Genomic DNA, 27683 nt, shown 5'->3' on the forward strand with positions numbered 1-27683 from the left:
AACAAGAATTTCAGGAGTAAATGTCAAATTAACAACAACAACATTTATTTATATGGCATATTTTCATACAAAAAATAGCTCAAAGTACTTTACATAATGAAGAAAAAAAAATAAAAGACAAAATAAGAAATTAAAATAAGACAGCATTAGTTAACATAGAAAAGGAGTAAGGTCCGATGGCCAGGGTGGACAGAAAAAACAGAAAAAAACTCCTGGAGAAGCTGGAGAAAAAAAATCAAATCTGCAGGGGTTCCAGGCCATGACACCGCCTAGTCCCCTCTGGGCATTCTACCTAACATAAATGAAACAGTCCTCTTTGTAGTTAGGGTTCTCACTGAGTCACTTGATGTTGATGGTCACACAGACTTCTGGCTTTTAATCCATCCATCATTGTTGGAACATCACGGTGCTTTGAGTAGATGGTGGTGGTGCAAGCCACTACCTAAAGGACACCGGAAAAGGAAACAGAAGAGAGAGTAGGGGTTAGTACAGAGTTCACATTATGGTAAAATAGCTAGCAGTGGAGAAAATGGACTCCAGGGTGCAAATCCCAGTCTTGTCACTATCTATGCAGACCTTGTTTGTCTCCTGGATTTCTTTTCTCCAGACACTATGATTGTCTTTCAGCAACCCAAAATATACAGGTTAATTTGACTGGCAATTCTAAATTCTCCTGTCTAGGGTTGGTTAGTAACTCATATGGATTTTTACTTCCCACTTGCATCAGAATTAAATAATCCATTTCAGAAAAAGTGAACTAAATTGACTGCATATAAGAGTGAGTCCATATGTGAAAGCCATGCAAACATATCAAGTACGCATAAGTATACAAGTATGTTCTTAAAGAGTTTGCCCATTGGGATCCCAGACTGAATAAAAACCTAAAGTAGCTTATTTCTGTGGTTTTTATACCAAAACGATGGAGGGAGCTTGTAGCGGTCTGGTGCCGCTCAGATTCACACCATCGAAGGGACGACTTGCACAACTCGCACACAGAGACGTGAATTAACAGCAAATCAAGTAAATAACTAATCGGCATATTGAATGAAACAAAAATATAAACAACATTTAAACAGCTAACCCTCTCTTTACCCTACGACGATATTAAATACTAACACAACAATAAACATCTAACAATAAACACTAATGACCCTGTCCATAAACAGTCCAAATGCAACAGTAGTGGATGAAGTGGAATGGAGGAAAAGATGACAATTCAGGGAACAGCATTCTGTAAGTAATGTATTAAAAAGTCCTGATGCGGTGGATGTGGGGAGCGCTCCCTGCAATGAAGTACGATGACCAGTCAAACACCATTCACACGACAGGCAGGCACAAGACGGTCCATACATCCTTATAGCTTCGGTGATCCAGGATAAAAATGACATTCTATGGTGGTATTGCAGACGAGACAAATGGGTGAACACAAACAATGAGGCGTCCCTTGCTGCTTAGCTGGCTCTCTTTTAAAGTTTCCACTGGCCTTTCTTGTCCCCAGAAGCCCCTGCGCCCGTTGCAGATGTCCAATCAGGGCAGTACCCATGGGGCAGCTGGGAAATGGAGTCCATTCATCCATAGTGCTGCTGCAAGCTTAAAGAAGTGTTTGGGTGCAGTGCTTTCTTGCTTTAATTCTCATTACTTTTTTTCTTTTTCTGATTCTGCAGGTCGCAGAGTGTGCCTTGGTGAAAAACTGGCCAAGATGGAGCTGTTTCTCTTCTTTACAATGCTATTGCAGAAGTTTGTCTTTCGGCCACCACCAGGGGTCACTCTTGAACAGCTGGACCTCTCCCCTATGCCTGGCTTAACATTATCCCCCCAAGACTTCAAACTATGTGCTGTGTGCCACTGATTTTATAGAATCTTTTTTTAAGATCATCTCAGCCTCCATTAGTAAAACCAAGTGGTGACTTTGGTAAAGAGATTTATGTAATAGGTACTAATAGGATAGTGTGTTCTCACATCATTTAAATGAGAAATTGGTTAAAATCATGCAGGAAGATGAAACATAAATTATAATACAACAAAGTGATGACAATGTAGCTCACTAGATAAAGCATATTTCCTCCATACTTCACAAAATAAACAATCCTTTTTCTTAGATTTAACTGCCTGGACAGCTAGCTTTAGGTTAGTACTTGGCTTTTTCTGTTCTTAATGTGGCTCGACTAGCAATAGCTGTGGTGTGTAAAGCCTACAGAAGTGCCTGATAATTTTATTGTGCCACATTTAACTTATATTATCATGGTCCACAAGGTCTTATTCTGATATTTTCAATATTTAGATGCAAATACTGGAATGGTAGCCCAACCAGGGCCGATTCCAGACTTACTTAATGGGGCCAGGAAACACTATGCCCACATGAAACCCTAAATTGAGGAATGTGAATTTTGTAAATGTTATTATATGGATTATCAGAGATATTCTTTTAGGTTAGTGATCGCGATTGTACTCGAGGTCACATAAGCACAATCAATGTTGTAATTTCATTTTCGAACCAGATATCAACCAAGAGGCAGATGTCATCTAAAACCCAAAGCCATTAATGGACACAGAAGTGAAATAATGTATCATGAGATTTGTAAAAAACTTGCAATTAAGAAATATATAGTATAGTAATTAATGTTCTTTTACATGATCTTCAGAATTTGTGTTTTTAAGCTTGCATCCACAGAAGCTACCAATCAGTATTCAGACGTTAGCCTGCAGGGAGAGCTGCTGAAAAGAGTGGATTCATTTAAAAATCAAGGATCAGTAATAGCTCATGTGGAAAATAAGATGCAGAGATAACCCATAGAGTGCAGTGAGGATGGGATTATGGGGTGATTGAAGAATTAAGGCAAAGGGTAAAGGTAGCGTTTTTAGGACCATGGTTAGACCAGCAATGATATATGGTGCTGAGACATGCACAGCAATGGAAGCCCATGAAAAGAAGTTGGATATGGCAGAAATGAGAATTTGTAGATGGATACATGGACTTACAAAAGAGGACAGAATAAGAAAAGAGACAACAAAAGTGGGAGAGATTTCTAAAAAAAAAGTACAGGAAAGTAGGTTGGTGGTATGGACTTGAAGAGAGACAATAAAAATGTGGGCAAAAGAGATGGGAATAGTAGTGCTGGGGAAGAGAAGGTGAAGAAGGCCAAATAGGAGGAGGATGAATGAAGTAAAAGAATTTCTGAAGAAAAAGAATTTGACTAGGGGAGGTGGTGCCAGGACCAAGCTGTATGGAGAAGGTTGATTAGGCACATTGATCCCACATAGAAGTGGGAAAAGATGAAGAGGAAGTAGAATACTGCAAAGGCTAGGGGGCATCACAGAGCCCTAAACCTCAAAACATGAACACACCAATACAGTTTTGGGTTCAAATTGACTGTGTTTATTATATACAATTACCTCGCATACACAAGCACAAGTTGTCTTTTCTCTGTTTCTCCTCCTCTCCTCTCTCTACCAAACTGGTATCCTCCAGTCAAGTGCTGCCTTCCTTCCTCCCAGCTGTGACTTGTCTGAACAAGGCAGTGTGGACCCTTTTATTTAGGACACGGGAGTACACACATACATACACACACACACATATACATATACAGGGAGTGCAGAATTATTAGGCAAGTTGTATTTTTGAGGATTAATTTTAATATGGAACAAACACAGTGCTATCAGTCAATCCAAAATGTTAATAAACCTGAAACCTGAATGTTTCACAACGGAAATGTGAGTGTGAACATCATCAGGGGAATACATATGTGCGCACAATTATTAGGCAACTATTAGTGTGCAGATTTATTATGCAACTAAAGGAAAAATGAAAATTTTCCCATCTCACTTGTTTATTTTCATCTGTTATAGTGAGAATAATAAACAAACACCTCAAAATTTACAAATAAACATCTCTGACATTTCAAAAAAAATAAATCAATCAATCAATGACCAATATAGCCACCCTTCTTTCCAATAACAGTCATAAGCCTTTCCATTCATGGAGTCTGTCAGTTTCTTGATCTGTTGACGATCAGCTTTTTGTGGAGCAGTGACTACAGCCTCCCAGACACTCTTCAGAGAGGTGTATTGTTTTTCTCCCCCGTAAATCTAGCGTTTAAGAAGTGCCCACAAGTTCTCGATAGGGTTTAGGTCAGATGAGGAAGGGGGGCCATGTCATTATTCCTTCATCTTTAAGGCCTTTACTGGCTGGCCACGCAGTGGAGAACTTCGATGCAAGTGATGGAGCATTGGCCTGCATAAAAATCATGGTCTTTTTCCTGTATCACTGTTTGAAGAAAGTGTCTTGAAAAACTGGCAGTAGGTTTGGGAGTTGATTTTGAGTTCATCTTCAATGCAAAAGGTCCAACTAGCTCATCTTTAAAAATACCAGCTCATACCAGTACCCCACCTCCACGTTGGAGTGGAGCTCTGTGCCCATTACTGATCCACAGGTCCATCCATCTGGTCCATCAAGAGTCACTCTCATCTCATCGGTCCATAAAACCTTTGAAAAAAATCTGTCTTCAGATATTTCTTGGCCCAGTTTTGACGTTTCAACTTATGTTTCTTGTTCAGTGGTGGTTGGGTTTCAGCCCTCCTTACCTTGGCCATGTCTTTGAGCACTGAACACCTTGTACTTCTGGGCACTCCAGGTAGGTTGCAGCTCTGGAATATGAAAGTACTGGAGGATAATGGGTTCCTGGTAGCTTCACGTTTGATTCTTCTCAAATCTTTGGCAGCTAATTTGCGTCTTTTGTTCTCAACACGTTTCTTGCGACCCTGTTGACTATTTGCAACAAAATGTTTGATGGTTCTGTGATCACACACCAATATCTTAGCAATTCCAAAAGTGCTGCATCCCTCTGAAAGACTTTTTACAATTTTTGACTTTTCAGAGTCAGTTAAATCTCTTTTTTGGCCCATTTTGCCTGAGGAAAACTAGCTGCCTAATAATTCTGCACACCTTGATATAGGGTGTTGATCTCCTTAGGCCACACCCTCCCTCATTACACAAATACACATCACCTGACGTGCTTAAATCCAATAAGCATTCAAGTTAATACAGCTTGGAGTTGGAATATACGCATTAAAAATGATGATATGGTCAAAATACTCACTTGCCTAATAATTGTGCACACAGTGTACATATATATATATAGTTTATTTATTTATTTTTATTTTTGGACCATCAGAGAGCACCTGGGTGCTTCACCCCCCTAAATAAGGATAACTAAAAACAAAAACATAACTGACCGACTATGCCACCCAGTCAAGGGGGAACTGGGACTCACAGTTAATTTATGCTCCAAATTGGTACAAAGCACACAGGCTCTTTTCTATTTTCAGGGATGAGAAACCACCACATAAGAGAGCACATAAAATACAAATTCAATAAACCGATATTTAAAAACCATAAATCACCACTAACATCTATGACACAAAACACGGTGCCTAAAGCAGGGCCCTCTTCTCTAATCAACTTGAGTGAACACGGGAAGCTAGGCTCAGCGTCGGAATCATCACAAATGCAACAGTGAAGGTACTCATACCTTCCCGGGCCTCGACTAAGACATGAAGAAGTCCACTGGAAGCGCTGGCCGGTCGATCCCCCAATTTCGTATCACACTCGCTGTGCCTCTCGACTTCACGCTGATCGTACCATCAGTCCTGGAGTCCTGGAGGGCGAAACTCCCACTGCAAAAACATTAGAGCAGTGAACGGATATTCTAAAGACTGCATTACTCCAGTATTCTAATGGGTAGGGAAGATGGCTCCGATAAAGAGAACGCAGATATTCTTTTCAAAAATTGTGTGAATATATCTAGCAATAAAGAAAATGCTGATTGATTCATTCATTCATTGACAAAAAAATGTGTGAACTGTTTTTGGTAATGGACGGTACAAGTTAGGCAATGCACGCATGGCATAGTATTCGACAACTAAGTTAATTTACATGAAAGATTGATTTTTTTTTTATTTACTTCATTTTTATTTATAAGTTTTGTATTCAAAAGTAATAACGATAACAGATTGCAATTCATGTGTTAGTAGAATTCATTAAATACGTGCTTTTTGGCAGCACTTTAAAATTGACTTCTAAAGAAGCACAGCGAGGCTTGCGGTGGCTCAGCAGCTTGCAATTCAAATAACCTGAAATGGAACTGATTGATGTGGTTTAATGGTGAAGGATCTGTGATTAATTGTTTAGTTTTCTTAAACATCACATTTTTGAAAGTATGTCCAACAGAATAGCCAATAATTATCAACTGAAACACATCAATTAATACAAAATGATTGATACTAGTGTAAAAATTCTAAAATGGAGAACGGCAGGCTGAAAACACAGTTAAAGGCTTTACGTATGTATGACCAAACTCAGCTAAATATTTTAGGTAGTTCTTTAAGTACAAATGTGGAAGTGTTCTGAAAATTTAAACTGGCAGGACTATAAAAATTGTAAGAATAAAATGTCCCCCAGAAAAAAAAAATAGCAGTAATGTACCGTACGGTGTATAAATAGCAAATTAAAAAAGAAGAAAAATCTGCCTCGAAAACGGAGTCGACAAGTCAGGGGCGGAGGGTCCACCCAGTTCCACCCCTTGTTTTCGAATATTTTTCTCCCACAGTTGTCTCAAGGTCTGGAAGAAAAATCAAATTTTGAACTCTTTCGCACAATAAAACTTTAAGCAGACAAATATGCCTTTCACTAGCTTGATCACTACGGAGGGTATAACGTCTGCTTTCGTGTTTCTCTTTACAATTCTCGCCTCTTACAGCTTCTTTCGGAAACGCTTCCAGAATACCAAGTACAAGTTTCCGGAGGGACCGTCGCCTCTGCCCGTCCTGGGCAATCTACACATCCTAGACTTGAGAATGCCTCATGAGACACTCCATAAGGTGAGTCAACACACCAATGTGGCTAATGTTCGCCTGAACAGGATTTCAAGACAGAGTTTGCCGTGTTTGGATGTTTATTAATGTGCTTACCGTTACCTCTGTGAGGAATCTGAGGGCCCCTTTCCTGCTCCATTAGCTGTCTTGTTTTACCGTCTCCGCCCTACACGATAGAGTAAAGAGTAGTCAAAAAGGTCAGAGAGGAAGAATGCACATTTAAAAATCTTTATAGACAAGGAGAAAAAAAAATCACATCCGAACATCCATTTTTTATTCTGCAAATTCTACAATGCATATAAGATAAAAGAAAAATAAATCAAATTTCAAACAACATGCTTAAATGTACTTTCCTTGCCTTTTTTGTGAAAAACTTTCTAATGGGTAGCGTCCTAATTGTTCTGGTAATGTCTGATTTAATACTCAGCCGTGTCTCAAAAACGTCTTGTGGATTTGACATTATAGACCTTAAAACAAAAATCTCCAGCAGGTGTTTGCGAAATTCTTTCTCATTACTGGAATTGTAAAAAGTTTTGGCAAGCTGACACATTCATTTGGAAACCGGTCACCAAGCCTGTACGTCTGATAACATGTTCAACAGATCTGGTGGCTTTAACTGTGCATTTCCAAAATTTGCCTTATCTACTGAGGGTAGATTTCTGTTACAAAATCTTTATCATTAAGGACAACAGGATATGCTTTGATAAAGACAAAGCTTTTCCTTTCAAATCACTTTCAGACATGGTGAGATGTTTACACAAGAAATCAAACTTCTCAGCCAGCTGCTTCACCACAGTATATTTGAGGGTGTTACTCATATTGTGTGACACCCTCAGTGTGTTCTTCTTAACCTCATCTTTATAAAAGTCATCACCAAAAATCCAGATTTTATCTTAAAAATGATCATATTTCCCATTAAATAGAGCCAGTCAATCCATTAGGCAACAGAGAAGCGTGGCCGCTTACAGTGCCATCACCTGGGTTTGGGTGCAATTCATGACAGTTAAGGGGCACTGCCTCCAGACACTGAGGGGGATCAATTATGCAAGTCAAATGGCGCTCTCGCTCCAGAATTCCAGCCACAGTGGTGCTATGGACACTGAGGGGTACCTTTCTAATAATTTAAGGGGTGCATGCTCTGGATACCAAGGGGATTTCCCCATCCACCCCCACCCCAAACACCCCTTTCCTATCTTTTCAGTTTGAATGATGTTTTCCAGGGAGCCTAGGAGTTCAAACCCCTGGCGAAAACATTTTGGTCTGTGGTTGAAAGCTATGTTTTGGAGAAGCTGCATACACCAGATTGTTGTTCATTGGTATTCATATTTCCAGTGAATTTATTCCATTTTTTATTGAGTATGTCATGCTTGGATTTATGGCTTTGGGAGGCTGTATCATGGATGCGTTTGGTCCTTTGTTGTGTAATAGACTGTTCGCATGTTGTGAGAAACCTAGATCATTGAATCAGTGTTTCAGATTGGTATTTGGTCAGTTTACGGGGTATTTTAGAATGAGGGTCATGTAGAACACGTCTTGTGAATTGCCAAATGATGAATGCCACCTTTGGAATGTTGGTTGGTGGCTTAAATCACAGGCATGCAAATCAAGCAGCGCTCATGCTCCAGAATCCCAGCCACTGTGGTTTCATGGACACCGAGGAGGATCTTTTTAATAATTTAAGGGGTGCATGCTCCAGACACTAAGAGGATTTTGCCTGTCCACCCCACCCCAAACATCTGTCCTGGAAGTCTAATAATACTGTATGCGCTATGGATTTAGAGGGGCACCTTTTTAGTAACTTAAGGGGTGAGTCCTCTGGTCACCAAGGGGATTCCAAAATTAAACAGACTCGTTACTGTGTACATTTGTGTTCATTTTTAGTGTTTGCCAAATGTTTATCATTAACTTGTTCTATATTGTTATAGTGGTTGTTTGCAGGGGGGTGAATCTGAGTTATAAAGTTGTTTGGGGAATGAGTGGGTTGGCGTGATGCACAGATACCCTGGCACTTCTTATGTTATTAATTTGCTTATACTGCATCTCTTTGGGGTGGCACGATGGCGCAGTGGGTAGCACTGCTGCCTCGCAGTTAGGAAACCTGGGTTCACTTCCCGGGTCCTCCCTGAATAGAGTTTGCATGTTTTCCCAGTGTCTGTGTGGGTTTCCTCCGGGTGCTCCGGTTTCTTCCCACAGTCCAAAGACATGCAGGTTAGGTTTATTTGCGATTCTTAATCGTCCTGTGTGTGGGCCCAGCGGTGGGTTGGCACTCTGCCTGCCTTGCACCCTGTGTTGGCTGGGATTGGCTCCAGCAGACCCCGATGACTCTGTAGTTAGGATATAGCAGGTTGGATAATGGATGGTTGCATCTCTTTGTTTTTTATCCTGACTCTGCTCATGGCTAATTTTGCAGTTGCAAGGGTGATAAACTATGGGGTGCCGTATGTAAAGTGGTGAACTTGTTTTTTGTTTCATCATTTATTGTTCATTTACAGACAAATTAAAAAAAAATCTCTTTTCTTCAAATGTGTGAAGTTTTGATGTGTAAAACGTGAAATCACATGTTTAAATGGCAAATATTTAAATTAGATGGTAAATGACCCCTTCAGTCATTAAATATCACACTTAAATGCTAACAAATAAACATAGTGTCTCTGCTAAATACCAAATGTCCAACTAAAATACTAAATATCTATCTTAAGTGGTAAATGTCCAACTTAAATGTTTAAGTGTGACGTTTAAGCATTTAATTTGAATATTTAGCAATTATATGTGACATTTAACCATTTGAGTTGGGCACTTTAGCATTTAAGTGCAACATTAAACCTTTTAAGTTGGTCCATTAACATTTAAGTTGTATATTTAGTATTTAAGTGTGACATTTAACCTTTTAGGCTGAATAGTTAGCATTTAAGTTGGACATTTAGAATTTAAGTTCAATATTTAGCATTTAGGTTGGACATTTAGCACAGACATTTAAGCTGGATATATATCATTTAAGTTGGACCTTTAGGATTTAGTAGAGACTTTTACCATTTAAGTTGGATATTTAACATTTTATGAGATATTTAACAATAGAAGTAGGACATTTACCATTTAGCTGGGTCATTTACCATCTAAGTTAAATATTTGCCATTTAAACAAGGGATTTTACATTTTGCACAGCTAAAACATAAACACGTTTGAGAAAAGAGTGGTTTTATATTTGCCATCCTGCAAATGTACAATAAATCATGGAACATAAAATAAAAAATTATAAATAATATAAATAATAATTGTAAACAGCACCCTATACTAAACTCTTTGGTGTCCTTGATTACTTATGGTGAACGAGAGTAGAGGTTGCATCTATTCAGAAATCCAGGATTTTGACCAAGGAAGTGCCTAGATGTTCTAACAAATGCTACTTTGCCAGTGTGTAAGACCAGTTTACTCGGCAGTGTGCTAAAAGATGGCATGTCTTTGATCTTCACTTAATTGTTTCTAATGAATGTAAGCGAATATTTCAAAAAGGAACATTTCAATATTATGAATATTTGTGGAATTCTTCTGTTTCATTCTAAAATGTAATCAAATTTTTATTTATTATTAAATTCCAGTGCCTTTCTATTGTTATCCACTGTGCACAAGTTCAGTTTTTAAGGCTTTAGTGACTTCAACAAATCTTGTTTGAGAAGCAATGAGTGACATCAAAAGTTTAAAAGTGTCATTTGATAAAAATCCAAAGGAATGAAGAAAACTCATTCAGTTTAGAATATAGCATTAATTATTTTTGTCCTTTTTCTCCCCCAATCTTTAGCTCGCTGATAAATATGGCAGTGTATATACGTTTCATATGGGTCCCAAAAGGTATCTTGTTCTGTGTGGCTATGAAGCTTTGAAGGAGGCCTTGATTGACCAGGCAGATGATTTTGGAGATCGGTATGAAATGCCCATAAATAAGGACACCGCAAAAGGACATGGTATGTGGTTAATAAATCGACAAATTACATTTTTGAGCTACAGAGCCTCCATGATGTCCTTCCTGTCTACATACCTGATCAAGTTGGACAACACCATTCTAGCGATGTTTGATATTAGAATTTGACCATGGCTTCCCTCATTGAACATACAATAGATAGAAATACAAAACAGATTTGTCTTACTTTCAGAATTCTAGGGAGATTGTTTTTTATTCTGCTTTCCTGTGCTGTACCACCAGTTGCATAATGCTTCTGCTGATCCCTGATTTCATAGAGCTGGTGTGGCCATGTCTCTTTGGCCTCAAAGCTCATAGCAATCACTCCATGAAGAGTGGCATGATCATATTCAAGGCCAAACAGTGAACGAAGCCTGAAATTGTTGCCAGAGAGGAGCACAAACTTAAAAACCACAATGGCAAGCATGTTAAAGACTAAATATTCATATGAGTGACTTTCCTCATACAAGATTAATTTTTTCTTTGTGATACATTTCCTTTGTGATATATCTTTTGAGGTAACATAGAGGTGCAGTGCTGCCATACAACTCCAGAGTCCCAGATTTATACCCTGGTGCGTGGAGTTCAGATTTTGCCTTTTCATTCCATGTTAAAATTGCTCAACTCCAGATCCTAAAATATGTGTAATAGGCACGGCTTGGTGTGTGAGAATGAGGGTACCCTGCAATAGAATGGCACTTGATCGAGAGCTGCTCCTGCTCGGTTTTGATAGGCTGGTTTAGAAGTGAATTCATGTTTGCTTCTCCTAAAAATTCCAGGTATCATTTTTAGCAGTGGAGAATCATGGAAGACATTGCGTCGCTTTACCATCTCAACTCTGAGAGAATTTGGAATGGGAAAAAGAACAATAGAATACAGAATTGTTGAAGAATGCCAGAAGTTACTGGAGGTCTTTGAGAGTCACAAAGGTAACTTGGAGAATGGCACAAGACATGCATTTTTATTCTGCTCTTTATCTTTGTGTTAGTTTAGGTATGCCTCCTGAGACAGCCCATTTGGAGTATGTATTTCCCTGCTAGTTCTAACAAATGTAGACAGATAGCTTTAACTTACCAAGACAATCAAAGGATGTGAATCTGTGTGCTTTGATGTAGGCTTCAGAGAAATGGAGACACACACTCTGTATAAGATGTATGTCTAGAAATGTTTACTCTAAAGTGTCCATGGGCATTTATGTGCATGACTTTTTATGCTTCAGCACACAATATTTTCAAGAATTGCAAAAAGAAGAAAGTTATGGAATTCACTTCACCTGCTACTTGCTGAAAGTTAGGAAAGGATGGATGGTGCAAAGGTGTAGAAAGCCCACAGACACATCTTTTGAAAACGGACATTAAAGTGACCCAATTAATATGCCTTATGGTCAAATTTCTCAAATTATCTACACATTTGCAGCGTGAAAACTGTGCTGCTATATATCCCGTATCCATATATATGCCGAGTAACAGTTGTTTCTCTATTTAAGGTGAACCATTTGATCCAAGAAATGTAATAATCTCTGCTGTCTCCAACATCATTTGCTCAATCGTATTTGGGGAACGATTTGATTATAAGGATCTACAGTTTCTCCATCTAATAAACATCATACATGAAAATTTCAAGCTGGCAACAACGCCCCAGTCACAGGTATACCAGACATTGTTGTTATTAACACTTACAGAACAGGCTCTGGTTGAAAGAAAATCCCCAAAGTCATTTGTACTTTGCCTTGAAGATTACCTTTAATTGTTGTAAGTGATTAAAGCAGCTTAGAAGTATCATGGTAGTGTTTAACGTTTATATCACTTGAATTTCATTTCTCATGCAAAATGGTAGAATTATTTAACATTTTGTCAAAAAACAGACAAAGTTTGTAGTCTCACTGGAATTTTTTGTGTCTGTGTTTCCATTAAATGATACTGAAAATACACTCAATGGCCACTTTATTAGGTACACCTGTTTTGCTTGTCAATGCAAATATCTCATCAGCCAAACATACGGAAGCAAATCATTGCATTGGAGCCTATAGACATTGTCAAGATAACCTGCTAAAGTTCAAACCGAGGATCAGAATGGGGAAGAAACTTAATTTAAGTGACTTTGAATATGACATGGTTGTTGAGGCAAGACGGGCTGGTCTGAGTATTTTACAAACTACTGATCTACTGGAACTTTCACACACAACCATCTCTAGGGTTTACAGAGAATAGTCTGAGAAAGGGAAAATATCAAGTGAGTGGCAGTTCTCCAGGCAAAGATGCCTTGCTAATGCTAGAAGCCAGAGGATAATGGAAAGACTGGTTTGAGCTGATAGAAAGGCAACAGTAACTCAAATAACCACTTGTTACACCCAAAGTATGCAGAAGAGCATCTCTGAAAACACAATACATTGAACCTTGAATCCAATGGGCTAAAGCAGCAGGAGACTGCATCGAGTGTCAGCTAAGAACAGGAAACTAAGGCTACAACTCACACAGGCTCACCAAAATTGGACAATAGAAGACTGGAAAAAATTGCCTGGTCTGATAAGTCTCAATGTCGGTTGCAACATTTGGATGGTAGGTTTAGAATTTGGTGTCAACAACATGAATGCATGGATCCATCCTGCCTTGTCTCAATGGTTCAGGTTGTTGTTGGTGGTGTAAAGGTGTGGGAGATATTTTCTTGGCACACTTTGGGCCCCTTAGTACCAACTGAGCACCATTTATATGCCACAGCCTACCTGAGTCTTGTTGCTGACCATGTCCATCCCTTTATGACCACAGTGTACCCATCTTCTAATGGCTACTTCCAGCAGGATAATGCACCATGTCACACAGCTTAAATCATCTCAAACTGCTTTCTTGAACTTGACAATGAGCTCACTGTACTCAAATGGCCTTCACAGTCACCAGATCTCAATCCAACAAAGCACATTTTGGATGTGGTGGAACGGGTGATTCGCATCATGGATATGCAGCCGGAAAATCTGCAGCAACTGCATGATGCCATCATGTCATTGTGGACCAAAATCCCTGAGGAATGTTTCCAGCACCTTGTTCAATCTGTGCCACAAAGACTTACACCAGTTCTGAATGCAAAAGGGGGTCCAAACCGGTACTAGCAAGGTGTACCTAATAAAGTGTTTTTAATTTAGCTTGACTGGAAACGTCGTTCTTGATGGAAAAAATATAAACTGTGTTCTACTTAATGTAGAATCTATTTTAATACAAGTTATTTGCCCCTGAATTCCAAATGAATGCCCACAGAATGATGTACATATGAACAGCTTGTTTTTAGTTTCATTACAAATGTATTGAGAGTTCTTATACACCTGTAAACAGGTGAGAGATAATAAATAATAAGTATAAGAAGTCAAAAACAAAATACAGTGGTGCTTGAAAGTTTGTGAAGCCTTTAGAATTTTCTATATTTCTGCATAAATATGACCTAAAACATCATCAGATTTTCTTTCACTCAAGTCCTAAAAGTAGATAAAGAGAAACCAGCTAAACAAATGAGACAAAAATATTATACTTGATCATTTATTTTTTAAGGAAAATGATCGAATATTACATATTTGTGAGTGGAAAAAGTATGTGAACCTTTACTTTCAGTATCTGGTGTGACCCCCCTTTGCAGCGATAACTGCAACTAAACGTTTCTGGTAACTTTTGATTATTCCTGCACACCGGCTTGGAGGAATTTTAGCTAATTCCTCCGTACAGAATACGCTATAGCCTCACCGTAATGCTGATACCTGGTGGATTAAATGGATATGGGGCAGGGCTATCAAATTTAAGTGTGAACAAGATATCAGCAAGTTTACCACGGGAGAAGAAAGATTTTTTTTTTTCATTTAGGATTTTTGGGCTTACCCTCCGGTTGTTCAGTTTATTTTCTAGATGTTTTACCATATGGTTAGATTGCAATTGTTGCACGTAACATACCATTTTTTCGATCGGGTTTTTTTTTTTTATTTAACAAGGGCACAGACGCTAAATGCAGTCATAGGTGCCTGGGAAGATCAAACGACAGCTATAGGGGGAGTCCAAGTTGCGTTAGTAGTGTACATGTATCGTAATCTCTAAGTTTGTTTATTAGTAACCTCGAGGTTAGGTATAAATATGGTGTTGTTTTGTTGTTTATTGTTTTATTATGTAGATGTTGTTGTCGGCTATTTTTGATTTGTACTAGCAGTGTACAATTTCCCCCGGCAGGACTTAAATGGTTCCTTCCTATGATTAGGTAAACTGATCCTGGCAATGGAAAAGGCTTTAAATACTGTTGTGGCCGCAAGAACAGGGGAAGAAAAGAAAAGGGAGAAAAAGTAGGTAGTGCGAGGCACGCCAGCCTAAGAGGTGCCTAGTGGCTGAGCTGTTGGTTGCTGTAAAGGAGTGGGTTAACCTCCTGAGGACCAAAAAAAAAAAACGACTCCTGAGATTTTTTTTTGGAGGACTTGTACTGGTGACCTGGAATGAAACAGAGTCTAGTTTTTGGTATTATTTTAAGGCTGCCCTGGGCTTTTCATGAACAGGAATTGATTATATTAGGGTAAGAGCCTTGGTGTTTCCCAATTTCTATTTTTTGTCTTTTTTTTGTTTTTTCTCTTTATAATTTGATTGTGTCTTGTCACTGGATTATTTATACATTTTTGTCCATTTTTTTGTTCTTTTTTTCCTTCAACAACTTTAATAATTTTTTTATCGTGGTATAAATAAATTACCTTCTGTTTTGAACATCTGCCTCTCTTGTGCCTCTCTTGTTACTCCCTCAGTCCTGGTCGGTCCCAAACTACTAGCAGGCTATCTGCTTTAGTAGATGGCTTGTGACACAGAACAGCTTCAACTCTGGGATGTTGGTGGGTTTCCTCACATTAACTGCTCATTTTAGGTCCTTCCACAACATTTCAATTGGATTAAGGTCAGGACTATGACTTGGCCATTCCAAAACATGAACTTTATTCTTTTTTTAACCATTCTTTGGTAGAACGACTTGTGTGCTTAGGGTTGTTGTCTTGCTGCATGTCCCACCTTCTCTTGAGATTCAGTTCATGGACAGATGTCCTGACATTTTCCTTTAGAATTCTCTGATATAATTCAGAATTAATTGTTCCATCAATGAAGGCAAGCTGTGTCCTAGCCCAGATGCAGCAAAACAAGTCCAAACCATGATACTACCACCACCATGTTTCACAGATGGGATAAGGTTCTTATGCTGGAATGCATTGTTTTCCTTTCTCCAACCGTAACGCTTTTCATTTAAACCAAAAGTTCTATTTTGGTCTCATCCGTCCTCAAAACATTCTTCCAATAGCCTTCTGGTTTGTCAAAGTGATCTTTAGCAAACTGCAGACGAGAAGCAATTTTTTTTTGGTGAGCAATGGCTTTCTCCTTGTAACCCTGCCATGGACACCATTTTGTTCAGTGTGGACTCATGAACATGAACATTAGCCAATGTGAGAGAGGCCTTCAGTTGCTTAGAAGTTACTCTGGGGTCCTTTGTGACCTTACCGACTATTTCACGCCTTGCTCTTGGAGTGATCTTTGTTGGTCGACCACTCCTGGGGAGGGTAACAATGGTCTTGAATTTCCTCCATTTATACAGAATCTGTCTGACTGTAGATTGGTGGAGTCCAAACTCTTTAGAGATGGTTTTGTAACCTTTTCTAGCATGATGAGCATCAACAACTCTTTTTCTGAGGTCCTCAGAAATCTTTGTTCATACCATGATACACTTCGACAAACATGTGTTGTGAAGAGCAGACTTTGATAGATCCCTGTTCTTTAAATAACACAGGGTGCCCACTCACACCTGATTGTCATCCCATTGATTGAAAACACCTGACTCGAATTTCACCTTCAAACTAACTGCTAATCCTAGAGGTTCAAATACTTTTGCCACTCACAAATATGTCATATTCGATAATTTTCTTCAATAAATAAATGACCAAGTATAATATTTTTGTCTCATTTGTTTAACTGGTTTCTCTTTATCTATTTTTAGGACTTGAGTGAAAATCTGACGATGGTTTAGGTCTAATTTATGCAGAAATATAGAAAATTCTAAAGGGTTCACAAACTTTCAAGCTCCACTGTAGAATGCCACTTGTTCAAGATCATGAAATTACAAATGTACCTGTATTATACAGACTCTGCACTCTAAATATCAAGGGAAATGCTGAGAGATATTCTGTTTGCTTTGGAATACATACAGTAATAATACTGTGGCTAGGTATGATATGCTGCGTCTGTGTTTGCTTTCTCGGGGCACATTCTGTCTCTCATCTTTCTAAACAATGCAGGGGCACATGTCTCAAAGTACAACTGCTGCTACAGATTGTTCTCGGTATATCACACTGAAGCCTGTAATGCATTCATTCAGGTTTGGGGTTGCAGTGTAACATCATAAATAAAGGTTACTGTCTAGTGGATTCTTTATGGTGACATAATAAGTTTTTCTTTATCACCATTTAGGAGTTCCTATTATTAACTTCATTTGGGGTCTCTACCCCTGAGTATAAGTTAGGTTGTTGGGTCATTCTTGATTAATATCAACAGTAGAGCTCATACCGAACATTGTATTGGAAGAATATGTTAAGATAAAACAGGTATTCTACTGAGTTGACCTTCATTTCTAATTCTCTGTCTTTTTTAGTTGTACAACACATATCCGTTTTTGGGATTCTTCTTGTCTGATCACAAAAAAAACATCGCCAACTATAAAGAGATTGAAAGATTCATTTTAAGTGTTTATCATGACCGCAAAGATAAAGTGGACAATAATGATCTGCGGGGCTTCATTGATGCTTTCATTGTTAAATGGCGGGAAGAGGTAAAAACAATTCAAATAAAACTATCTTCTTATTAAGAAATTCTTTATCTGTTTTCATTAAGTACAATTTGTCTGATTGGAAACATTCATAAGAAAATAAAAAGTGAAAATATATACTGAAAGTGTCATACATTAGTTGTTTCCTAGTCTTTACATTCTATTGCTCCTGAGGGAATTATGGCAATTACGACTACACTTAGTGAAGAAGAACTACATCAATTAGTTTCAGGGTCTCGCTTTGTATTTTATCAAAAATATTTCTAGGGTTCATCAGGTCTGCAAAAAAAAGTGCACATGAGAATGAGAATGCTTGCTAGTTTATAACTATAATAGATTTTTCTTTTTTGAAAAACTTGTTAAGAAAATGCTAGGATTGTCCTGTTGGAAGTAATGTACCTTATATTATGAACAAATAGTATAAACAAATAACACCTTGGAGAAGTGATCTACTTTACATGAAAATTAGCATGCAGAATAGTGTTGCTTAGGTAAAAAATATTTAAATAGTTCCTTTATTGAGAACTGACATACACGTGGAGTAGCAAATATCTGAATAAATAATATGTGCAGTGGGGCAAAGCCAGCAACACATTGTTCAGTAATGATCTGACCTACAGAGACTGTAAAGTGGGGTTTAAATGGCATCCCATTATGTGTAAAACACATACTATTGGAACTGGGTAAAGTTCTGGGGTCTCATGTATAAATGGTGCATACGCACAAAAATGTTGCATACAGTTGTCTCCACACACTTTGAAATGTATAAAAACTAAATTTGGAGTAAAGCCACACACATTTTCATGGCAGCCTCACACCATGCGTATGCACTTTACTGCTTGGTTTTGTAAATGGTCGATACTCGGCATCAAAACAGTACTACTGTTTGTCGGTGGTCTCCGTTTCTTTTTTATATTTGCATCCATGATGCGGGCTTTATCAAATACACTGAAATTAATTGCATAACATTTACAAATTTAAGGCACTTGATTGTAATCATTCTGTAGCAATATAATAGTGCATGGAATGGCCAAGCGATTCCTAATATCATAGCTGCTTTAACCTTGTTACCCTTAATGCACCAATGAGAGTACTTTAACCCACTGTATCTGTGTGTGGTATCACAGCTGCACGGCAGGTGATTGGAAACCTCCGCAGTGGATTGTGTCACGAGCACACAGGATTATCAGGATACAGCTTCCAGCCCTGGAGGCCATGTATAGCATATGCTTCCTCGGGAAAGCCACTGGCAGTTTTGTTCCTGTTTTGATGATAAATTGTAATTTTTTTCATTTTATACTTTTATAAATGTTTTATTTATTCATATTTTGAATAGGAGACTAAATGTTCCAAAACATACTTTAATGAAGACAACATGGTTTATACCTCGTTAAACTTGTTTGGTGCTGCAACAGAGACCACCTCAACTACCCTCCGATGGGGTCTCCTGCTAATGATGAAATATCCAGAGGTGCAGGGTGAGCTTTTTAAAGGAAACAAGTCCATAGTACATCTGTACATCTATCTATCTGTCTGTCTGTCTTATATAATGCCTTATGTTTTTGCCTATGAAAGCTTACAAATAACATGTAGTTCTCAATAGTGCCGTGCAATCCCAACATAGCCCGTTTGCTCAGTATTTAATTTTGCACTATATTGATTTTTTTTTTTAACCAATAGAAAAAGTCCGGCAGGAAATAGAAACTGTGATTGGGAAAGAGCGCAACCCACAGGTTAATGACCGGAAACACATGCCTTACACTGACGCAGTTCTGCACGAAATCCAGAGGTTCAGCAACGTTGCACCCATGGGCGTACTGCACCAAACGTCGGTGGACACAACCTTCCAAGGATACACAGTACCCAAGGTGAGGTTGCTTAGGCACATCTCTAGATGAGCTATGAATGTGTTGGCGTATGCTGCATGATTGATTGCCAGGATGCTACACCAATAAAGCAATGCACTTTCTTGAATGTATAGTATCTTATCTTCCTGTGTACTGTATTTAGTTAATTGTTTCATTAGAAAAATTATTTCTCTGGCTGTTTGATCACTAATGAACGACCATTTTTTATTAATTTCCCTATTCTACAGATAATCTGCAGTTAGTAAGCTTTCAATATAATCTTGCCTTGCATACTTAACAACCAGGCAACTTGTTTCAATTCAAATAAACATATCAGTCTTTTCTTTTCTAAACAGGCTGAGCATTTTACTCCTCACTGTTTATAAATGTTCACTGGATTTATTGACATTAAAAAGTTCTTGCATGAAGACTGAAGGCACCTTAGTTAATTATAGGTTTATACTAAGTAAAAGTGGCACAGTCTGCCAGAGTAGTATTTTTGCTTGCATACAGTAGAGTTTATTTTAAAGAAATTCCTTGGTCAGCTTTACTCAGTAAGGATCCAGCTAATATTTGAAAAGGTGATGACAACACTGCCATCAGCTAATGAGTTGTGTCACTCATTATCATTGAACCTGAGAAATTCACATCACTGGTTTATGTACCAGTTACTTGAAAATGGATTCCACATCATATCAGTACAATTCTATTTTCATTTGCAGAGCAGTGATTTTAATTATAGGGCTTTCTGTCTTTACTAAAAACTAAATCTGTAAAATATCTGTATGCTTAAAAAGTCTCAACCACCTTTGTGAATCCAACTGAGCTCAGAAATATGGTGTGTTAGGTGGTTTGGTGCTGTTAGCTGCGTGCTTTTTGATTTTAAAGATTCTGATTTAGTAAAGACAAACAGACAGTTGACCTGTACACCTGTATAATTAACAACAAAATTTACAAAGTAACTTAAAAAAAACCATATTGAATTGCTTCAAAGAAGCAACATTATGATTGTAACTCACCTAATCACTGACAAATTTGTTCATAAGCAATGTTTGGTAATTCATTGTGAATTATCTGAATTCAAGGTTAAATACAGATTTTTAATATTACAAGAATATACTTGCAAGGGTATACCCCAATTAAAAAAAAGTGGGGATGCTGTGTAAAATGTAAATGAAAACAGAATGCAATGATTTGCAAATCTCACAAACCCATATTTTATTTGCAATAGAACATAGAAAACTTATCAAATGGTGAAAGCGAGGGATTTTAAGATTTCTTGAAAAATATTCACTCATTTTCAATTTGATGGCAGCAACGTGTCCCAAAAAAGTTGGGACGGGGCAACAAAAGGCTGGAAAAGTAACTGGTACTAAAAAAGAAACAGCTGGAGGAACATTTTACAACTAATTAATGTAACTTTCTGAGGGCTGAATATTTTTTTTAGCTGCTGGCAGGAATGCTCAGCAGAGCGGCTGCTTGCCACCAGATCTGTCTTCATGCAGGCGCCAGGCACTGGAGATAAAGGTGGATCTGGCGAGAGAGTGAAGCAAAATACTCTTTGGGCAATGTTTTGAGTATTACTGATGAATTGGACTCTGACTTATCACACTCCGATTTTGATGCAAGTGATTTGGAGATCGAAAACAAAAGTGATGCACCAGCATAAGCTGATCGTCCCATTGCTGATCGTAGTGCTGAACTCGTGTACTTCCTAGCAGTTGAAGGCATACCTACATGTTTTGTGTCGACATTTGCCTCAAAAGAGTTAATTGCCAACAGGTTAGTAACATGATTGAGTGCAAAAAGAGCATCTTAGTGACGCAGAGTCTCTTAGAAGTAAAGATGGGCTAGGGATCACCATTCTGCAAAAAGTGCACCTATTTCAAAATAATGTTCCTCAACAAAAAATTGTGAAGTCTTTCAATTTCTCATCATCTACTGTAAATAATATTATAAAAAGATTCAAAGAATCTGGAGAAATCATTAACTGTGAACACATTGTGCCATCCACAAATGGACCTTAAAGCTCTACCGTGCATCTTCTCTGGGCCAAAGCTCTCCTAAAATGGACAGAGGCAAAGTGGGACACTGTTCTGTGGTCAGACGAATTGAAATGTAGAATTCTTTTTAGAAAAACTTAAAAGTCGTGTCCTCCGGAGGGGAGAGAGGGACCATCCGGCTTGTTATTAGCGCTCAGTTCAAAAGTTTAAATCTAACATGGTATGGGGGTGCATTAATACCTATGGAACTGGCAGCATGCACACCTGGAAAGGACCCATCAATACTGAAAAGAACATGTAGGATTTAAAGCAACATTTGCTCCCATCCAGGTGACATCTTCTTCAGGGAAGGCCTTGCATATTTCCACAAGACAATGCTAAACTGCACACTGCATCCATTACAACAGCATGGCTCGTAGTAGAAAAGTCCTGATGCTGAAATGGCCTTCTTACAGTCCAGACTTTTTACCAACTGAAAACAAACCCAGGATTGATGAACAGCTAGAATCCTATATCAGACAAGAATGGGGCGACATTCCTTTTCTAAAAGTCCAGCAACTGTTCTCCTCAGTTCCTAGACGTTTACAAACTGTTTTTAAAAGAAGAGGAGATACTACACACTGGTAAACATGGCCCTGGCCCAATTTTTGTGAGACATGTTGCTGCCATCCGATTCAAAATGACCTCCTTATTTTCTTAAAATGGCACATTTTCTCAGTTTAAACATTTAATGTTTTCTGTATTCTGAATTATGAATAAAATATGGGTTTGTTAGATTTGCAATTCATTGCATTCTGTTCTATTTTACATTTTACACAGCGTCCCAACTTTTTTGCAAATGTATTTTTCATAAAGGTGAAATATGTGATTTTGCGTGACAAGCCACAATTTTTATTTTTCTGCACAGACATTATTTAGTTCATAATTAGCGCTTACCCTGTAAACAGTAAACATGCTACAACTTGGCCCTGTCACAAGAACATTTGGAAAAAAAGAGACTAAAAAGATGAAACTAAGAACAAAAAAAAAAAAGAGTTAGCATCCCAGCAACCTTCAAATGAAAATAAAACATTTCAGATGATAAATGGTTGAAAGTTGATTCATGCTCTTTCAGAATATGTGGGTGATAGCAGGAAGTAGACTTTGCAGTATTGTTTTCATTCTTTCTTCGGTTGTAAGTGTGGCTGTAGTTGCTGTTGATGTTTTATATGACTGTTAAGATGTTTAGGTAAAAGCTGTAAATGTACAGGAAAAATGCCTGTCACTGAGAGTGCAACATTTCTGCCTCTACATTTACAACAGCGTTTTATTATGTGTGCATGGAAATGTTCTTGATGTTTAGAACTATACTGTATATTTTTTAATGTAATTTTCTTTTTCTCATTTTAGGGCACGCCCGTCATCACTCTGCTCACCTCTGCTCTCTACGATAAGACTCAATGGGCCACGCCTTATCAGTTTAATGTTAATCACTTCCTGGATGACCAGGGGAAATTCATCAAAAGAGCAGCTTTCCTGCCCTTCTCAGCAGGTGAGTGTTTCTAGTCATTTTGTAAACACTAAAGGACAAATGGTACATAAATTCACAAGACTGTCAAAGAGATGTTTAAACTTTGACATGCTGGATGCACCATTTAACTTTACAAAATCTCAGATCTTTTTAGAATGAGGTCCCTTTTCCTTGTTATCTCAGAGGAGAGAGTCATTCAAACAAAAACATGCCTAATTGGTGGGAGAAATACCTTTAGGATCTTCCCCTGATTAGCAAAATGGGACAATCTTGAATAAATTCAGCCAGATGTTTGCGCTCCGTCGCTGAAGACCACCATAAGTGCACTGCCAATTGTTAATGAATTCCTCACTCTTGAGCTGACTCCATAGAAGCTCCAGACATTCTTCAGGTGCATAGTCTTCATGACATACTGCTAATCCCGGATGCAAAAAAGAGCAGAGCAGTTTTGGAGGCAGTAGGAGTTTTCAGTTCCATTTCCAGCACTGTCCTCTGTGCTCTCGACTCATTTTGCATGAGAAATAAGTGAGTGCTGCAATAATATTAAAATTAATATTGTGTCAGCAATATTGTAAATCACCTTGGATAAAGGTGTCAGCCAAATAAGTAAGTAAATATAAAGAAGTCTCCATTCATGTACAGTAAATATTCAGTCCCTTTGCTGTGGCAGTCCAAATTGGTGCTTCCTGTTTGCTTTCATTCTCCTTGAGATGTTTATAGAACTTAATTGAAGTCCACCTGTGGAAAATCAAATTGATTGGACATTATTTAGTAAGGTGTACACTTGAGTATATAAGATACCACATTACATTTCAGGACAAAAACCACAGCATCCAGTCCAAGGAACTCTCTGGGGGTTCAAAGGGTTTAAAGCCATTTCTAAAGATTTGAATGTTCCCAGGATCACAGTGGCTTCAAAAAAGATGTAACATATTTGGAATCACTAGGCCTCTTCCTAGAGTTGCCGAGGCAAGAAGGGCCTTGGACCTAACAATCAGTCTAATAAATTTGTTTAGAAAGGAGTACTAGTTGGAAGGATGACCCTCTCAGCAGAATTACGTCAAAAAGGCATTTATGGTAGAGAGCCAGATGGCATTCAACGACTCTGGAAGCATGGGAAAAAAAAGATTCTTGGGTCTGTTGAGACAAAAATTGACCGGTTTGGGTGGAACTTTAAGCATGATATCTGGTGAGAACATGATATCTGTTTGTCACCTGCCTAATACCAACCCTACGGTGAAGCATGGTGGTGGCGGCATCATGTTGTAAGAATACTTTTAAGCAGCAAAGTTAGGGAGACAGGTTACAACTGAAGGAAGGATGAATGTAGCCAGAAACGGAGACTTCAGACAGTTCAACTTTTTAGGGTGACAAAGACCGAAGCATACAGCCAATACAATGCTGGAGTGGCTTTGGGACAAACCTCTAACTGTCCTTGCATTTACCGACATTCCCCATCCAGTCTAAAAGAGCTTACAAAGATCTGCAAGGAAGAGTAGGATAAACTGCTCAAATCCAGTAGAGACTTAGCCAAGAAGACTGATGGCTGTAATTGCTGCCATAGGGACTTCTACAAACTGCAAGATTAAGGTTCTGAATACTTACATGAATGAGAAATTTGTTTGTGATTTTTAATAAAATTCCTAAACTTTCTGAAAGCAGTTTTTCACTTTATCATTATGGGTTACTGAGTGTAGATTGATGAGCAAAAATTACATATTGATCAATTTAAATTGAAGTCTAAATCACAATAAAGCGTGCAGAAAGTGAAAGGGTCTGAACACTTTTTGAATCCACTGAATTCTAGATTTGAACTTTAGTTTTTACTTTTAAACACAATTAAATTAGCCAAGTATATATAACAAATTAGTGTACATTATGGTGCAATGGCCAGCAGTACTGCCTCAAAGCACTGAAGTCCTGGGTGCAAATATCACTTATTACTATCTAGGTAGAGATTTTTTGTCTGATTGATTTTTTTTTCCTCAGACACAGTGATTGACCATCAGCAATCCAAAATACACAGATTAATTGGACTGATGTTTCTAAATTGTCCCAGTCTGTGTGTATGTGCCCAATGCTAGACTGGCATCCCATCTAGGGTTATTTACTGGCGTGTATGGATTTTTACCCCAACTTGGATCATATGTGATGAGTGGTCCATTGCGCAGGGCAACTTTTTAAATTAATAATTGTGTGCGGAGCTCCAGTCAGGTGTGTGTATGTGTGCAGGTATGCTTCACTCCGTGGTTAATTGGGTTCATTGCCCAATTGCACTACATACACGTGTGGTGGTGGTTGGGACTGCCAAACACCTCAATTGTGCCTGGGAAGTAGCAGCTTGTTGCCCCTGTATCCAGTTAGAGAGGAGAGATAAAATTGAGGCCAACCCGGGACAAGGGGTGGTTAGAGAGAGATGAAAAGAAAAAACGAGCAGAGGTTAAATGAAAGAGTGAAAGGATGGACAACAGCAAGAGACATAGAGAGATAGCCGATACAATATGGGAGGAAGGTGAACGGGAATGGCTGGTGCTCAAGAGGGTTCGTAGAGCAGGAGCAACTGCAAATACTGAGGAGGACTCCCACCGCAAGACCAGATATGGCAGCAGAAGTCAAAGGAGTGGAGGCTTGGCAGCGCCCCATGGAAAAGCCGTGGGATGGGCGGTGGGGACATGGGCAGGACTGAAAGTTGTCTGTGCCTGTTGGATGATGTATCTCCATGCTGTGAGACCCAAGTAGGGTATGCTGGGGAGATGTTGGTTTTAAAGGGATGCACCTGGGCTTGTCAGTTTTCAGAAAGGACGGGTTCCTACCAGCATTTTAACCTTGTTTTATGGATATTTATTCACATTTTATATGTAGATTTTATATGTAGATATTTTTATGGATATCTACATTCACTTTCATTTTACAGATCATTTATTTACTGAAGATTTTACCTGCACTTTTTATTTGGATGCTGTTTATTTTAATAAAAGTATTAACTCACTTTTGCACCTACCCCTTGGCTGGATGTTTGTGTCCTCAGTTGTCTGGCTCATCTTGGTTATGACTATCGATGATCCAGGTTCAAGAGGCACCCGATTGGAGCAAGTAGCATGGACCGTCACATCATATTAAAATATCCATTGCAGAAATAGGAACTAAATTGGCCACAAATTAAAATGTGGGTGCATATTTGAGCATGTAAATGCCATAGAAATGTATCAAGTAAGCATAAGGATAAAAATACAGTACATGTCCTTGAAGAGATTGCCTTTTGGGATCCCAGCCTGAACAAAAAATCTAAACTAGGCAATTTCTGTGGTTCTTATACCAAACCTTGTAGGAAGCTTAAAGATGTATTTGGATACATGTCTTTCTTGCTGTAATTCTGTTGTCTTTTTTTATCATTTGATTCTTCAGGTCGCAGAGTGTGCCTTGGTGAAACGCTGGCTAAGACAGAGCTGTTTCTCTTCTTTACAATGCTATTACAGAAGTTTGTCCTTCAGCCACCATCAGGAGTCACTCCTGAACAGCTGGACCTCTCCCCTGTGCCTGGCCTAACGTTATCCCCTCAAGACTTCAAACTGTGTGCTGTGTGCCACTGATTTTATACAATAAGTTTATATTAGCAAAAAAATGTCTTGAACTTGTAATACTTTCTGTAGTAGGTATTACAGTTTTTCTCAATTGATTTGACACATTCCTCAAACCAAAAAAGCCATTCTCACAACAGTTCTCACAGCAACAATGCACATGGTCAAAGTAGGCTTTCGTTTCTGTTTGTTATTTTACAAGATGTGAATGCCGAGGCACATGTTGGCCAGCTCTAAACACATTGTTCATTGTGTACTGCAGTTCTCGTTCGACCCTAAGAAACGCATCATAACGGTTAGAACATCCATCAGTCAACTCAAAGAGCAACTTTGTCACACTGAGCTAGCAGCTCATTGCTATAAATTACAGCATATTAAACAAGTCATACATGCAGCTTCTGCATAATCCATTCATAAAAGGCAAAGATAGTGAGAAGAGCAAATGTTTCTAGTCATGTTTCAGAAAATTGAAAGCTGTTATGTTTATTGTTTTAATGGATCTAATTTTTGTGGTATATGTATACTGTTAATCATTATGTGTGCACATGCACATTGATATAAGTTCTCTTGTGAATACAACAAGTTACAATAAAAAAAAAACATAGAAAGCGGTTACCTCACAGCGTTTCTCAATTTTATATAAGGTAGAATGTTGTAAGACGCAACAACTGGTGACAAGAGTTTACATCGGGGTCCTCAGTCACAATCCTGGAGGGCCGCAGTGGCTGCAGGTTTTTGTTCTAACCTGGTTGCTTAATTAGAAAGCAGTTCTTGCCAATAATTTAATTTCATGGCTTGTTAGTGCTTTAACTCTGCTATGTCAGCTCATTCTCATATCCTTAATTTTCTTCCCCTTTCTAAGGATCTCATCCAAATGATTTGAAGGCTAAAATGGAGGAGTAATTCTTAGTCCACTTTTTTCTCTTCATTTTCCTTTGAAGTATTTAATTAAACCCAATAGTGCATGATAAATACACCCTGAGGTATAAATGGTAACAAGCTAAATGGAGAAATGCTGGTCTCTTTTGTCATTTGCATGTTGTTGCTAATTAGGAGCAATTAAACACCAACAATACAGCTGTTTAAGACTAAAATAAGCAATAAGGGTTC

General features: G+C 38.4%; 1 protein-coding gene across 1 annotated transcript in view; it reads left to right on the plus strand.

Annotated features, from left to right (window-relative positions):
* The window catches only part of LOC120518062, a 51654-nt gene extending 24466 nt beyond the window's left edge, over window positions 1-27188 (plus strand). Inside the window, exons 9-18 of the mRNA XM_039740647.1 lie at window positions 1665-1846; window positions 6667-6876; window positions 10667-10829; window positions 11605-11754; window positions 12312-12472; window positions 17462-17638; window positions 18972-19113; window positions 19316-19503; window positions 22875-23016; window positions 26401-27188. Of these exons, the coding sequence (XP_039596581.1) occupies window positions 1665-1846; window positions 6667-6876; window positions 10667-10829; window positions 11605-11754; window positions 12312-12472; window positions 17462-17638; window positions 18972-19113; window positions 19316-19503; window positions 22875-23016; window positions 26401-26585 (1700 nt within the window). The 3' untranslated portion in view covers window positions 26586-27188. The remainder of the gene's footprint in view (window positions 1-1664; window positions 1847-6666; window positions 6877-10666; window positions 10830-11604; window positions 11755-12311; window positions 12473-17461; window positions 17639-18971; window positions 19114-19315; window positions 19504-22874; window positions 23017-26400) is intronic.
* The last annotated feature ends 495 nt before the right edge of the window (window positions 27189-27683 follow it).

This window comes from Polypterus senegalus, chromosome 17 (genome assembly GCF_016835505.1).
Source record: "Polypterus senegalus isolate Bchr_013 chromosome 17, ASM1683550v1, whole genome shotgun sequence".
In the NCBI taxonomy this organism is placed as follows: Eukaryota; Metazoa; Chordata; class Cladistia; order Polypteriformes; family Polypteridae; genus Polypterus; species Polypterus senegalus.